The sequence below is a fragment of the Onychostoma macrolepis genome, chromosome 02 (assembly GCF_012432095.1).
Source record: "Onychostoma macrolepis isolate SWU-2019 chromosome 02, ASM1243209v1, whole genome shotgun sequence".
NCBI lineage: Eukaryota > Metazoa > Chordata > Actinopteri > Cypriniformes > Cyprinidae > Onychostoma > Onychostoma macrolepis.
In genome coordinates this window covers 20,714,497-20,728,471 of record NC_081156.1, presented here as the reverse complement: position 1 = coordinate 20,728,471, position 13,975 = coordinate 20,714,497, and the positions used below count along the sequence as shown (strand labels likewise).

At 39.1% G+C, this 13,975-nt stretch overlaps 1 protein-coding gene across 2 annotated transcripts in view; it reads left to right on the top strand.

The window, feature by feature from the left end:
- The window catches only part of asap1a (ArfGAP with SH3 domain, ankyrin repeat and PH domain 1a), a 59,384-nt gene that overhangs the window by 25,761 nt on the left and 19,648 nt on the right, over window positions 1–13,975 (top strand). Inside the window, exons 5-10 of one of the 2 annotated variants that reach the window (XM_058750076.1) lie at window positions 811–956; window positions 1,122–1,196; window positions 3,543–3,555; window positions 11,039–11,075; window positions 11,776–11,905; window positions 13,689–13,774. In XM_058750076.1, coding sequence (XP_058606059.1) covers window positions 811–956; window positions 1,122–1,196; window positions 3,543–3,555; window positions 11,039–11,075; window positions 11,776–11,905; window positions 13,689–13,774 — 487 coding nt within the window. Of the gene's footprint in view, window positions 1–810; window positions 957–1,121; window positions 1,197–3,542; window positions 3,556–11,026; window positions 11,076–11,775; window positions 11,906–13,688; window positions 13,775–13,975 lie in introns of those variants that run through there. The other variant, XM_058750069.1, reaches the window with a different exon arrangement.

Below are 13,975 nucleotides of genomic sequence, written 5' to 3'. Positions count from 1 at the left end.
CATGAGAGCGATTAGAGAGCAAACGGCTCCGTGAGCTTTGGAATCGCTCCCGCGGTACTTTGATGTCCTACACCGATTGGTCTGCTCAGCGCTGCTTCAAGTCAAACACACCTATTAAAGAGATTGTTCACCCAAAAATGAAAATTCTGTCATTAATTACAATCATGTCATTCCAAACTCGTAAGACCTCCGTTCATCTTCAGAACACAAATTAAGATATTTTTGATGACATCCGAAAGCTTTCTGATCCTGCATAGACAGCAGCACAACTGATACATTCTCGGATTTCATCAAAAAATATTTTAATTTGTGTTCCGAAGATGAATGAAGGTCTTACAGGTTTGGAACGACATGAAGGTGAGTAAGTAATGACAGAATTAAAATTTTGGGGTGAACTATCCCTTTATCCCTTTCCACTTTGGAAATGGACACCATTTTGACATGACATAACTCCACCCACTAGGGTCATTTTTTAATTAGTCTTATGATTTATATGTTAATCAGTAGTAGTTAGGTTATAAATTCTTGAAGCTGAAGTGTGTGGTTTTTCTTTTTATATTTACTTTATCCTATGTCTGCTTAATATGTAGACAGTTATCCATTCATAGATTGATACAGCAAAAAAAAAAAAAGAAGTAAAATGTCTGTTGTGGGATTGATGGAGTGTTCAGGCAAAGTGTTTGAAAACATTATTGAAATTATTATTTTTGCAATTCCGTTGGTGATTCTAGTGGTGCAGAAATTACACAATTTGATCTTTAAATGAAGTATATTCCAATCATATGCATGGTTTGTTTTTATTCTCTACAGAGCATGTGCAGAATGAGGAGAATTACGGGCAGGCACTGGACAAGTTTGGCAGCAACTTCATCAGCCGAGATAACTCTGATCTGGGAACAGCCTTCATCAAGTTCTCTGGCCTTATCAAGGAACTGGCCGCTCTCCTGAAGAACCTGGTGAGGAATAGAGGAATTGTTATTTAGTTTTATTCTTATCTTATTTTCTTAGTATATATTTAATATTTTATTTTATTTTACATTTTTAAACATTTTTCATTTTTATTTATTGTAAAGTTTTCTGATCACAAGCTATATAATTTCTCCTCTGATTCTTCTCCTCAGCTCCAGAGTCTCAGCCACAATGTCATCTTCACCCTGGACTCTCTGCTCAAAGGAGATCTAAAGGGAGTGAAGGGGGTAAGATTTACATTGCTGTCTCTGGACTAAACTAATTGGAAAGGCCCCCCCTGAGGAACACCCTGATTTACTGCTCCATACCCGCCTTAAATGAATCCCTTTGGACCAAAAAACGCACATTGTAAATCTGGTTGGAGTTAAATTACAGGGTTCTTCAAACCACTGTCCTCTATGAAACACAGTGCCGAAGGAATGGCCACTGTTAGCGCTAGTAAACCGTGTGGGAGCGTTTAAGGCCCTTTGACTCAGTTGGTTTGAAGTGTTTACTGGTTGACTGGGGTAAAGAGCTCAGGCGTCAGACTGACCACTCCTGTCAGCCGCTTGTTGATGTCTCAGGCTTGAAGGCAAACATGTAGTGATTGTGAAAATTACTTACACTAAGTGTTGGGCCGTCGCACACTGAGCGGTTTTGGAAAGGCTGTCTGATTGTTTTCACATTAGCATGACCCAGGCTAAGAGCCTCTGCAGCATCAGCTGAATTTCTGAGTGGAAGTGATGAGGCTTCACTTTTTTGCTCAGTAGACGGAGGATACATACCTACCAGCCCCCATTCTTTCTCTCTCACTCTCTTATCTCGCACATACTTTGTCTCTCTCTTTCTTTCACCCTCTTACTCAGCGGAAACGAAACCGTTCTCTAAAGCCCTTATTGACAGAGGCAGAGGCAGTTGGAGGGCATAAGTGCCGTCCCTGGAGGACATTATCAGCTCTCTCTAAAATCTTTCCTGCACTGGAACAGATGCCTTATAAACCATTAAAAAGCACCTACACCAGTGCTCCTGTATGTGTAACCAGGACTCACTCAGAGTCTCTTAAATTCTATTAAGAAATCAAGACAAAACAACAAAACACAAGACAGCTTTTATATTCAGTTGCATCAGAATTACTGCAGAGCTCAATATAGTGGATATACTGAATGATATGTGTGTGTGCATATATATATATATATATATATATATATATCAGTGGCGTTCCGTCCATATAAGCTGCGAATGCGCCGCATACCCAGGCCGTCTGAGAGAATGAGTTCACGGGCTAATGAATATAAACATGATTATAAGTTGATCTCTTGTCATTTGAGATGTGACTTAAAGCTTAATAAAGTGTTGGGAATAAGTATGTAAAATTATTTATTTGAAAAAAAAAAAAGGTCATTTTCTGTAAATCTACATCAGTGAGACAGTGACGGAAGCTTCCGGGTAAGCGGATTCTCAGCAGCTTTGGTGCCTCCGCTCTGTGGCTATGACTCGTCAGGATTGTAGCGTGTTCTCAGTGTTTAGCTGGTAGACGGCTGATTTCATGCGCGAGATAAGCTGTCCGCGAAGCACTTGCCCAGGTGGAAAAATGTGCTTTTGCTGCCAGATCTCGATTGCCGAAAATTACATTGTGTTTGATGCAAAACTAACCCGACGAAATCATATGAAAAAAAATCATAACTGTATATTTTCATGCTTTCTCAAGCAAAGCAAATTTTGAAAGTCCACTAAAAACATATCTGGTCATAGACAATGTTGATGGCGTTATTGTCAACATGCCTAAGTAGTAAATAAATAAAAAAAAGTTTATAAAAATGTATACAAAATTTTAAATAATAGGAAACAATACCTTTGTTTTCCGTATACCTGTGTCGCTTACAGTTAAAGTCCTTCTGTGATTTTATTGTTGTTTGCAACGTTACGTGGCAATATTTTAAAGGGGTGGTTTACTGCGATTTCACTTTTTTCATTTTAAATAGTGTGTAATGTTGCTGTTGGTGCATGAACAGTATCTGCAAAGTTGAGGCGCTGAAAGTTCAACGTAAGCGGAGATATTGTCTTTTAAAAATCCGGAAGTTTAATGCCTACAAAAACGACTCCTATGGGACTACAACGAGATACTTCCCGGGTTGCATACGTAAAAAACCCATCAAACCCCTCCCTCCGGAACATGCAAAAAAGGGGGCAAGGCCATGTTCTGCGGCTTTGTCGAAGAGGAAGAGTTATAGTGGAGAGTTGTAGCCATGCCGTCGAAACGGTGTTATTTTCACCCAGCTGTCAGGTCTTCTGTGTTCGGGCTTCCTACGGACGCTGTAGTTCGTCAACAATGGTTAAAATTTATGTTTGATTATGTTCCTGACAATTACAATCCTAATTTAGCTCTCTGTGCTGCGCATTTTACGGAAGACAGCTTCCAGAATCTTCACGAGTTCAATGTCGGATTCACACAGAAACTATTACTAAAACATGGAGCAGTTACAACTTTAAAACCAGAGGCAGCAGTTGTTGGGCCACAACCTGTAAGTAAGATTTCATAATTTTAAATGTATTTGCATGTATAATTTCAGACGTAATGTTTTAGTTTTATCAAGGACGTAAACAAATGCCAACGCTGGCTTTAGTAGCCAGTTAGTTAAATGCTATTTCGTGTGTCTATGACAAACGCGTACAAACATTTTGGACCCGAATTTGTAATTATGTACTAATTTTGTAAATGTATTTTCCATGTATACTTTATGACGTAATTTTTCGATTTGATCAAGAACGTAAACACAAGCCAACGCTGTTTGGTTTTAGTAGCCAGTTAGTTCCATGCTATTTTGTGTGTATAAGACAAACGTGTACGAACTTCAAAAATTGATATGTAATCACAACAGCAAACTTCCATTCAGAAACGTTTTGTAAGAGCCGTGCTTGCGGAAGTTCTGCTTGACTCTCTTCATTACCGCTTTCTGGGTCTGATTCTGGCTCAAACTGATACGGCAATATTGACACCATTATTTACATTTGACCGCAGCACATGCAGCGGTCGCCCGTGAAGGTAATGGGCGTGACGTTTCCAGACAATGTGCAGTACGCAGTTTAGCCAATCACAACACACCGGCCCAACTAACCAATCTGAGCCCATTGCCCGTTTCTGAGGGAGTGGTTTCATAGAATCAGGAAGTCAACCGGTCGTTCAAATGACAGAGGACAAAGCGGCTTACAATAAAGTGAAATATATGAAAAATAAGGCGTTTTTTAACAAACGAAACATGAAGACATGTTATATTGCACCCCATACACACAATCAAGCAAAGAAAAAAAGCAGTAAACCACCCCTTTAAATATATTTTTATTATTATTTTATTATTTATTTTATTTTATTTTAATTTTTTTATATTTTGCATGGTCTATTATTGTCATCCGGGTGGGAGTTTTAACTCCTATTCACTGGGAATAAAAAATAAATGGGGAAAAAAGATTCATTCAGTTGATGCAGGGACCTAGACCGGGGAAATCCCCCATCTCCCCACGCTCTGCATATTACCTATCATAACTTGCCACAGCCATATCACCCTGCAGCCCAAGACCGGTTGCCCATGGAAGCTAAGCAGGGCTGAGCCTGGTCAGTACCTGGATGGGAGACCTCCTGGGAAAACTAGGTTGCTGTTGGAAGAGGTGTTAGTGAGGCCAGCAGGGGGTGCTCACCCTGCAGTCTGTGTGGGTCCTAACGCCCCAGTATAGTGATGGGGACACTATACTGTAAAAAAAAAAAAAAAAAAGCACCGTCTTTCGGATGAGATGTTAAACCGAGGTCCTGACTCTCTGTGGTCATTAAAAATCCCATGACACTCATCGTAAAGAGTAGGGGTGTAATCCCGGTGTCCTGGCCAAATTCCCTCCACTGGCCCTTGTCTATCATGGCTTCCCAATAATCCCCATCCACTTGATTGGCTCTATGACTCTCTCTCCTCTCCACCTGTAGCTGGTGTGTGGTGAGCGCACTGGCGCCGTTGTCCTGTGGCTGCCGTTGCATCATCCAAGTGGATGCTGCACACAGGTGGTGGTTGAGGAGAGACCCCCCACATGATTGTAAAGCGCTTTGGGTGTATTGCAATACACATTAAAGCGCTATATAAATGCCTCATTCATTCATTCATTCATTCAACTACGTGTAAACGTTATTTGGCGGTTTTTACTTGGAAAATCAGCTGTTTTCTAGCATTCGAATAACTATGGCCTTAATCTTAGCACTCAGCATACCCGGTTAAAAAAGTCACCGCTCGCCACTGATATATATATATATATATATATATATATATATATATATATATATATACACAGTATCTCACAGAAGTGAGTACACCCCTCACATTTTTGTAAATATTTTATCTTTTTAATGTGACAACACTGAAGAAATTACACTTTGCTACAATGTAAAGTAGTGAGTGTACAGCTTGTATAACAGTGTAAATTTGCTGTCCCCTCAAAATAACTCAGCACACAGCCATTAATGTCTAAACCGCTGGCCACAAAAGTGAGTACACCCCTAAGTGAAAATGTCCAAATTGTGCCCAATTAGCCATTTTCTCTCCCCAGTGTCATGTGACTCGTTAGTGTTACAAGGTCTCAGGTGTGAATGGGGAGCGGGTGTGTTAAATTTGGTGTTATCGCTCTCACTCTCTCATACTGGTCACTGGATGTTCAACATGGCACCTCATGGCAAAGAACTCTCTGAGGATCTGAAAAAAATAATTGTTGCTCTACATAAAGATGGCATTGTCCATATGAAGATTGCCAAGACCCTGAAACTGAGCTGCAGCACGGTGGCCAAGACCATACAGCGGTTTAACAGGACAGGTTCCACTCAGAACAGGCCTTGCCATGGACGACTAAAGAAGTTGAGTGCACGTGCTCAGCGTCATATCCAGAGGTTGTGTTTGACGTAATAGACGTATGAGTGCTGCCAGCATTGCTGCAGAGGTTGGAGGGGTGGGGGTCAGCCTGTCAGTGCTCAGACCATATGCCACACACTGCATCAAATTGGTCTGCATGGCTGTCGTCCCAGAAGAAAGCCTCTTCTAAAGATGATGCACAAGAAAGCCCGCAAACAGTTTGCTGAAGACAAGCAGACTAAGGACATGGATTACTGGAACCATGTCCTGTGGTCTGATGAGACCAAGATAAACTTATTTGGTTCAGATGGTGTCAAGCGTGTGTGGCGGTAACCAGGTAAGGAGTACAAAGACAGGTGTGTCTTGCCTACAGTCAAGCATGGTGGTGGTAGTGTCATGGTCTGGGGCTACATGAGTGCTGCCGGCACTGGGGAGCTACAGTTCATTGAGGGAACCATGAATGCCAACATGTACTGTGACATACTGAAGCAGAGCATGATTCCCTCCCTTCGGAGACTGGGCTGCAGGGCAGTATTCCAACATGATAACGACCCCAAACACACCTCCAAGACGACCACTGCCTTGCTAAAGAAGCTGAGGGTAAAGGTGATGGACTGGCCAAGCATGTCTCCAGACCTAAACCCTATTGAGCATCTGTGGGGCATCCTCAAACGGAAGGTGGAGGATGTCGTCATGGAGGAGTGGAAGAGGACTCCAGTGGCAACCTGTGAGGCTCTGGTGAACTCCATGCCCAAGAGGGTTAAGGCAGTGCTGGAAAATAAAATATTGACACTTTGGGCCCAATTTGGACATTTCCACTTAGGGGTGTACTCACTTTTGTGGCCAGCTGTTTATACATTAATGGCTGTGTGTTGAGTTATTTTGAGGGGACAGCAAATTAACACTGTTATACAAGTTGTACACTCACTACTTTACATTGTAGCAAAGTGTCATTTCTTCAATGTTGTCACATGAAAAGATATAATAAAATATTTACAAAATGTGAGGGTGTACTCACTTCTGTGAGATACTATATATGCCTATATATGCCTATATATATATATATATATATATATATATATATATATATATATATATATATATATATATACAGAGGTTAAATTGAGATTTGTTATGTGGGGGGGGGGGCTCTATGGTATCGAGCTTATATTATATATATATATATATATATATATATATATATTTACATTTAGTAATTTAGCAGACACTTTTATCCAAAGCGACTTACAAATGAGGACAATGGAAATATATATGTATTATGTGTGTGTGTGTGTGTGTGTGTGTGTGTGTGTTTTGTATTTTTGCAAATATGATTTATTCTAATGCAGTATTCTCATCGGTTTTCTATCAGCTGTGACATAGGCTATAAATCTGCATGCTTTTTTTAATATATTTTTTTTTACCTTTTATAGAGGGCATTTTCCCACTAATCTCATTAACTTTCATTTCAAATTCTTACATTTGATCTATAAATTCCGTTATAATAATGTGATTGTTATTATCTATATCAAATTATCAAATTAAATCATTTACACTGAAAAATACAACTACATTAAATTATGAGATTCTTTAAAAAAATTTTTTTTGAATATACAATCAAGAAATGGTGGAAATTATACTTTTAAACTAAATTAAAACGCCAGTAGTGAGCGTTTAATGAGGGAGTCATTGAGTCATTCATTCAAACGATTCGTTCAAACGTCAGATTTATCAGATGTTTATGCATGGGCTAATGATACTTCGACTCAACCGATTCGTTCAAAACACTGAATCATTCAGCAATGAATCGGATGGTTGCTTTGAGATGCGCTGTGGTTCCGCCAAAAAAAGTGACCTAATATTACTGTATTCTCTACTACTGTATGCTCATTGAACTGTTTATAGAACTATTAAACAGTCATAATGGTGAGTGATGTTGCCTAACTAACTGTATTTTAAATATAAAAACTTTTTTACCTCAGTATGCTGAGTTTCTTAGTGTTGCGCGTTTCGATTTCTCCTGGAGAGGCTGCGTGAACCTCGCCTCAGCAGCGCAACCTTATACTGTCAATAGCATTATATACAGCTATATCCACTATTCGCCACTTACTCTAAATGTAATAAAATCAGAATAATACTTGCGTTTTGGTGTTTACATAGTTTTTTTTGGTTATTGATGTTTTAATCATGTTACTTGTCTGGCATTAATGAAGCGTCAATGTCGAGCCCTGGAGTCTATGTGCCGGGGCTTAGCCCCGGACGGCCCGGCCCAATTTAAACCCTGTATATATAAATATATATTAGGGATGTCACGGTTCGGTATGTACCTCGGTTCGGGGGTCACGGTTCGATACGATTTCGGTACAACAGGGGGGAAAAAAAATCTACTATGCTCAGTTTCTTTTCATTTATTTTGAACAGACAGTAGTGCAAATTAAAAAAAATTTCCATCTAGATGTGAAAATACTAAATATTATTACATGTTATATATATAAAATCTGTTTTGTTTTCATTGTGAGTGTACACAAATAAAAGCAGACCTTTATACAGTGATTATTAATAAGACAATATGTGTTTAAAGTTGATTCTGCTGGTATAAGGAAACAGTTGAAGTGATCGCGCTGTAGCGCGCGCACACACACACACACACACACACACACACAAAACACATCAGTTCCAGCATTGCTGACTTGACAGCACAGTTGGTACTTTATCAAAATAAAACACAGTGAGCCAAACATCAGCGCGCGCGACTCTGTGTCACCGCTGGAACGCGACTGAAGTACAAAGCCTATCATTTACATAATAAATAATAGTTTAGCATTCAGATACCTTACATCTAGTGGTGGGCAGAGCGAGGCTTCGTGAAACACTGAAGCAGTCGAAGCAAATGTGTCAAGGCTTCGAAACATTTCGACACCTGTCTCTACGGTGACACCTAGTGGTCATTTTCAAGTATTGCTCTGAAACAGCGTCGACAAAGAAACAGTTAAGCGAATTGACGATTTATAACGTATGTTGTGTTAGTTGATTCACCAATTGATTTGGGGGAGTGGTTAGTGTGCTCAACTGGAATGTTGTCACCTTGGGTTCGAATCCTGGGTGACGCAGTCATTTTGACAAAATTATAAAAAACAATTAAAATGTGTTTTTATTGTTCTGTTCTTGTAATGTGTTGAAACATCAGTCTGACGTCTGAATGAACTCTTTGTGAATAAATAAGTGTTATTTTGGTAATGAAAAATATACAATAAAGTACATCAAGCCACTTTTTTTTTTTTTATTTAAAAATATTAATTGTTCTGCTGTTGATGGACTTAGCCTACTTCTTTTTTTACATATAATTTCTCCAGCCTTTGAAAAAATCCTCTCACAAAAACCCACGAAGTGAATATGCGTTAACTTCACTTTTCTACTTTGTGGAAGTTAGGTTGAGACAGATGTGCGATTGTGTGATTTGTTACCGACCCTGTCAATCAAATGCAGATTCGGCAGGTATGCCAAGTCTCGAAACACTTGTGACACGCCCTGATGCTTCGATCGACTTAGTCACGTGACATGAGTGTTTCGAATCGCCTTAGTCACGTGACACGAGTGTTTCGAATCACGCTTCGGAGCAGTGTTTCGAAACATCTGCGCTTCGGGATCTCGACACCGTGTCGAAAGTCAGTTTCGCGTCAGCAATCCCTACTTACATCGCAAATATGGAAATATTATGGAATATTTGGATTTGTGCCGAATGAGAGAGGTAGGATACACGAGCACAAAGCTCCATTTCAAACAGTTGAGTGCGCAAGCCTTTAAAGTATACTCCCTCGTCAGGCTGTGTGAGAAACGCGTTCAGAATCAGCACATGATCACTACCTGGGGGCTTTGTTTTCAAGTGCGCAACTCATGGCATTCGCTGTTCTTCTGCTGGCGCTTATCAAACAGCGCTGCATTACTGCGGGCGCCCCCTTCTGGATTGGGGGTGAATTGCCTGTATTCGTAGTAAGGCCTCATGCACCGAACCGAGACGCCCGTACCGTGACGGTTCGGTACGAATACATGTACCGTGCCACCCCTAATATATATATATATATATATCCTGTGTGTGTGTGTGTGTGTGTGTGTGTGTGTATATATATATATATATATATATATATATATATATATATATATGTATGTAATTAAATGTTTAATCTGTATTCTTTTACTATTATTGGAGTAGTAAATAATATAATTTAATGAAAAAGAATTTATCCAAAATAATTTGGATACACTTAAAACTAAAACCTGTCATTTTAAATGCAGATTATTATGTAAAGTACAGAAAAGTTGATGTTTATTTTGAGATTTTTTACAGATATGGTTTATTAAATTAATTTGTTTAATTAAATTAATTAATTATAATAATATTATTATAATTAATTAATATAATTTCATGTATAGAACTTTAAGTGAGTGTTAGATGATGGTGTTGTTAAACACTAAATGTTATAATATGGGATACAGGGAGGCACTATTAAATGTCAAGATTAAATGTTTAAATTTTAAATTGACTGGAAAAAAAGTGTTTGTGTGTGTGTGTATATGTATAAGTCCAGCTTCAGCTTCAAGCTTCCTGCTTTATTTGATGTGTTAAACAGCATAATAGATGGGAACTCTTATAAATAGGAATGAAAAACTACATAAATGTGCAGAACAGCACCGAGGGAGACTGTCACACCTTTCTGTGCTCTGACTGCATGTATTTAGAAGCAAAAACTGCTGTAAGCTTCTGGATTCTGCTTCAGCATTATGAATATATTCATGCTATAAACAAATTTATGCTCATGCCCTTTCTAAGAAGCCAGCAAGCTGATACACCTCAGGTAAAGTAACACACTCCAAAACATCCGTGAATGTTTCATGATCAATTATTATTTGAGCAGATGAACATTTGGGCAGTAGCAAAGTGAATAATGTCATTAAGTCCAGAGAATAGGTTCCTGAGAGTGGGAAAATCTGATAAAGCAATTGCATTACCACAGTCCATATCAGTCACTGCTGTACATCAGCGCAGTGAGTTTCAGAGTAGTGATCAAATCTCTTGATTTCTTTGGTGCTTTATATTGTATAATAATGTGTTCAGTTTAACAACTGTGAAAAATGGTCTATAACTCTGCACAGTAAACCTAATTGCTTCCTGCACTATTTATTTTATTTCCCCAACACAGGATCTTAAAAAGCCTTCGACAAGGCCTGGAAAGACTATGAGACCAAGTTGTAAGTGTCATTATTGTGTGTTTATATTCTTTTGTCATGTATACAAAATGTTGTTTAATGTAATGTGGTGATATATAGCCGTTTTATGGCTATGCTCAAACACAACAATACACTCAAAAAAAAGAAATTATGCTATATAGCACTAAAAGTGGTTCTTGGCTCGTAATCATAGGGGAACCACTTTTGGTGCTATATAGCACCATATCTTTAAAGGTGCTGTACAGCACCTTTGTCAAATGGTGCTATGTAGATCCATAAGAGGTGCCATATTGCATTCTATTTCTTCAACAAAAATGGTGCTAAACAGCACCAACAGTGGTTCTTTGGCTCGCAAAGAACCTTTAAAGGGGCTTTCTTTATACGGCAGTGGTGCTGTATAGCACCTTAATCACCCCAAAGAACCGCTGAAGAACTATACAGGAGCTTAACAGGTTCTGTATATGGTAGTGGTGCTATATTGCCCCTCAGTCATGCCAAAGAACTGCTGAAGAACCACTGAAGCACCACGATTTGGTGCTATACAGCACCAAAAGTGGTTCCTATGATTACGAGCCAAAGAACCACTTTTAGTGCTGTATAGCACAATTTTTTTTAGAGTGTATATCATCATCATAGTCAAAGAGCCATTTGCGGTAACCTGTAGCTGAATTTAAGTGAGTTGTTTATCTGTCATCTTCTGTTTCTTGCCTTTTTGTTGTAGCACAAAGATTGAGAAGGAGAAGAGGGAACATGCCAAGCAGCATGGCATGATCCGTACAGAGATCACCGGCGCAGAGATCGCAGAGGAGATGGAGAAGGAACGGAGGATCTTTCAACTGCAGATGTGTGAGGTGTGTGGGCTTGTGAAAATTGAAACTTTGTGTCGCTTTACTTCTTGTTTCACCAAGAGAAGTTAGCTTGATGGTAGTTTGGATTGTTCAGCAACTTCAGGTTGCTTCTTGTTTTCTTCTGCCGTGACGTCTTCTCTAACTTGAGGTGTTGTGAAAGGCCAGGAGATTTTCAAATGCATTCGTGTTTCACTCTCACAGTGTTTCACAGCTCTGGAGAAAGTTTTGAAGTGGCTGCTTGAGACATCATGGCTTGGCAGTGTCTTAGCTCATGAATATTAATTAGGCCATTCTGACGTTGCTAGGTAACATTGCTGAACCATCCATTCACATAACCTGATTAATATTCACGAGTCAAGCAACAGTGGGCTTTGTATTTTCAGGTGCAGAATATGCTCGAGTAGACATACCAGGATATCAGACCAGCTTTATGTTTAAACATAATTTTACATGGAATTTTGCTGTTTTTATACATATTGTATACACATATACAGTTGCACTCATAAGTTTACATACCCCTCGCAGAATGTGCAAAATGTTAATAATTGAAACAAAATAAGAGGTTTTTTAAAATAAGTTGGGTTTTTTTGTACTGTCCTGAATAAACAATTTCACATAACAGATGTTCACATATACTCCACAAGACAAAATAATACGACGCGAAGCGGAGTGGCCGTTACACCTCGGGTGTGAATTATTTTTCTAAGAATTCAACGGACCGAAGTCAATTATTCCGTTTATACTACGGTTGCCACACCTCAAGACATCGATCAGATGATATATTTCAAGGCATTCGTCCGGTATTTCTACTTAAATCGCTATTTGAGTAGGATTATTTCTTCCGCATCTCATCCAGGGCCTCCGTTGCTATTTCCATTTCATTTTAAACCTAGTAACGGAGGCTTGAGCCGTTGATAACAGATTAATGCAGTTAATAACTAAGTTATGAGAGAGAGAGAGAGAGAGATTACCTCTGTGCGTCTCTCAATAGTGTTCGGCAGCAATGTCTCTAGTTATAGTGAAACTTAGTTCCTTTTGTTCACGAACAGCGCCGTTGCTGTTACCTCGCTTGTGAGAAGTCATGTAGTTTTTAAGTTGTTTACTGATAAAATCGTCAGAGTAGCGCTAACAACATTAGCGCAATGTATGCTAGTGTGTGTGCAAACTGTTGTGTGTGTGCGGTCTGTGAGAGAGAGAGAGAGAGAGAGCGGGAGAGATAGAGTATGTGCTTTCCGTACATAATAGAGCCTAATTTTGTGGCAAAAACATGGACATGATCTGTCGTTTTTATCATATTGTTTACTATATTTATTTATTTGGCCAGTGTCCTTGTGGGTTTTGGTTATTTTGCTGTTGTAAGACCTTTGAAATAACAGAAATCATTTGGTGAAGTGATATGGTCAAGAGCTGCCTGGAACTACGTTCGCCGTGCGTTTCCTTGAAAATAATTGCACACTTAGAACGTTCGGCAGCCAATCAGATTCAAGCATTCAACGGCCCCGTAGTATAACACTAAAATATTGCACTCCTCAGAACCAATCAGAATCGAGGACCAGAAAGAACTGTTGTGTAAATTATAATAACAGCTGATGCAGGCTAAAGTGATCCCCTCTGTTTTATATATCTGTTTTATACCAGATGTGGTAGGGTGGAGCATTTAAACACGATTCCTATAGCTGAGCCACTTTAACCACTTCAAAGCATGCATGCGTGTGTTTAGAAGGGTGCAGTGTTGATGTATTTTCCTGTTAACACACCAGTGTCTATTGTCCATGGTTCCCAACAGTACCTGATCAAAGTGAACGAGATTAAGACCAAGAAGGGAGTGGATCTCCTCCAGAATCTCATCAAGTATTATCATGCACAGTGCAAGTGAGTGTCCCAGAATCCTATTTTCTTGTAACAGATGTACGGTCTGTTACTGTAATTTCTAAGAATTGTCTCCTAGATTAGTTAAGATATTTGTATTAAGGGTGTGAAGTGGAGATATATTACTTTTTAAAGAGTTTGAAATTGTACACAGTTATTAAATGTACACTACCGTTCAAAGTTTCAGGGTAAGTGATATTTAAA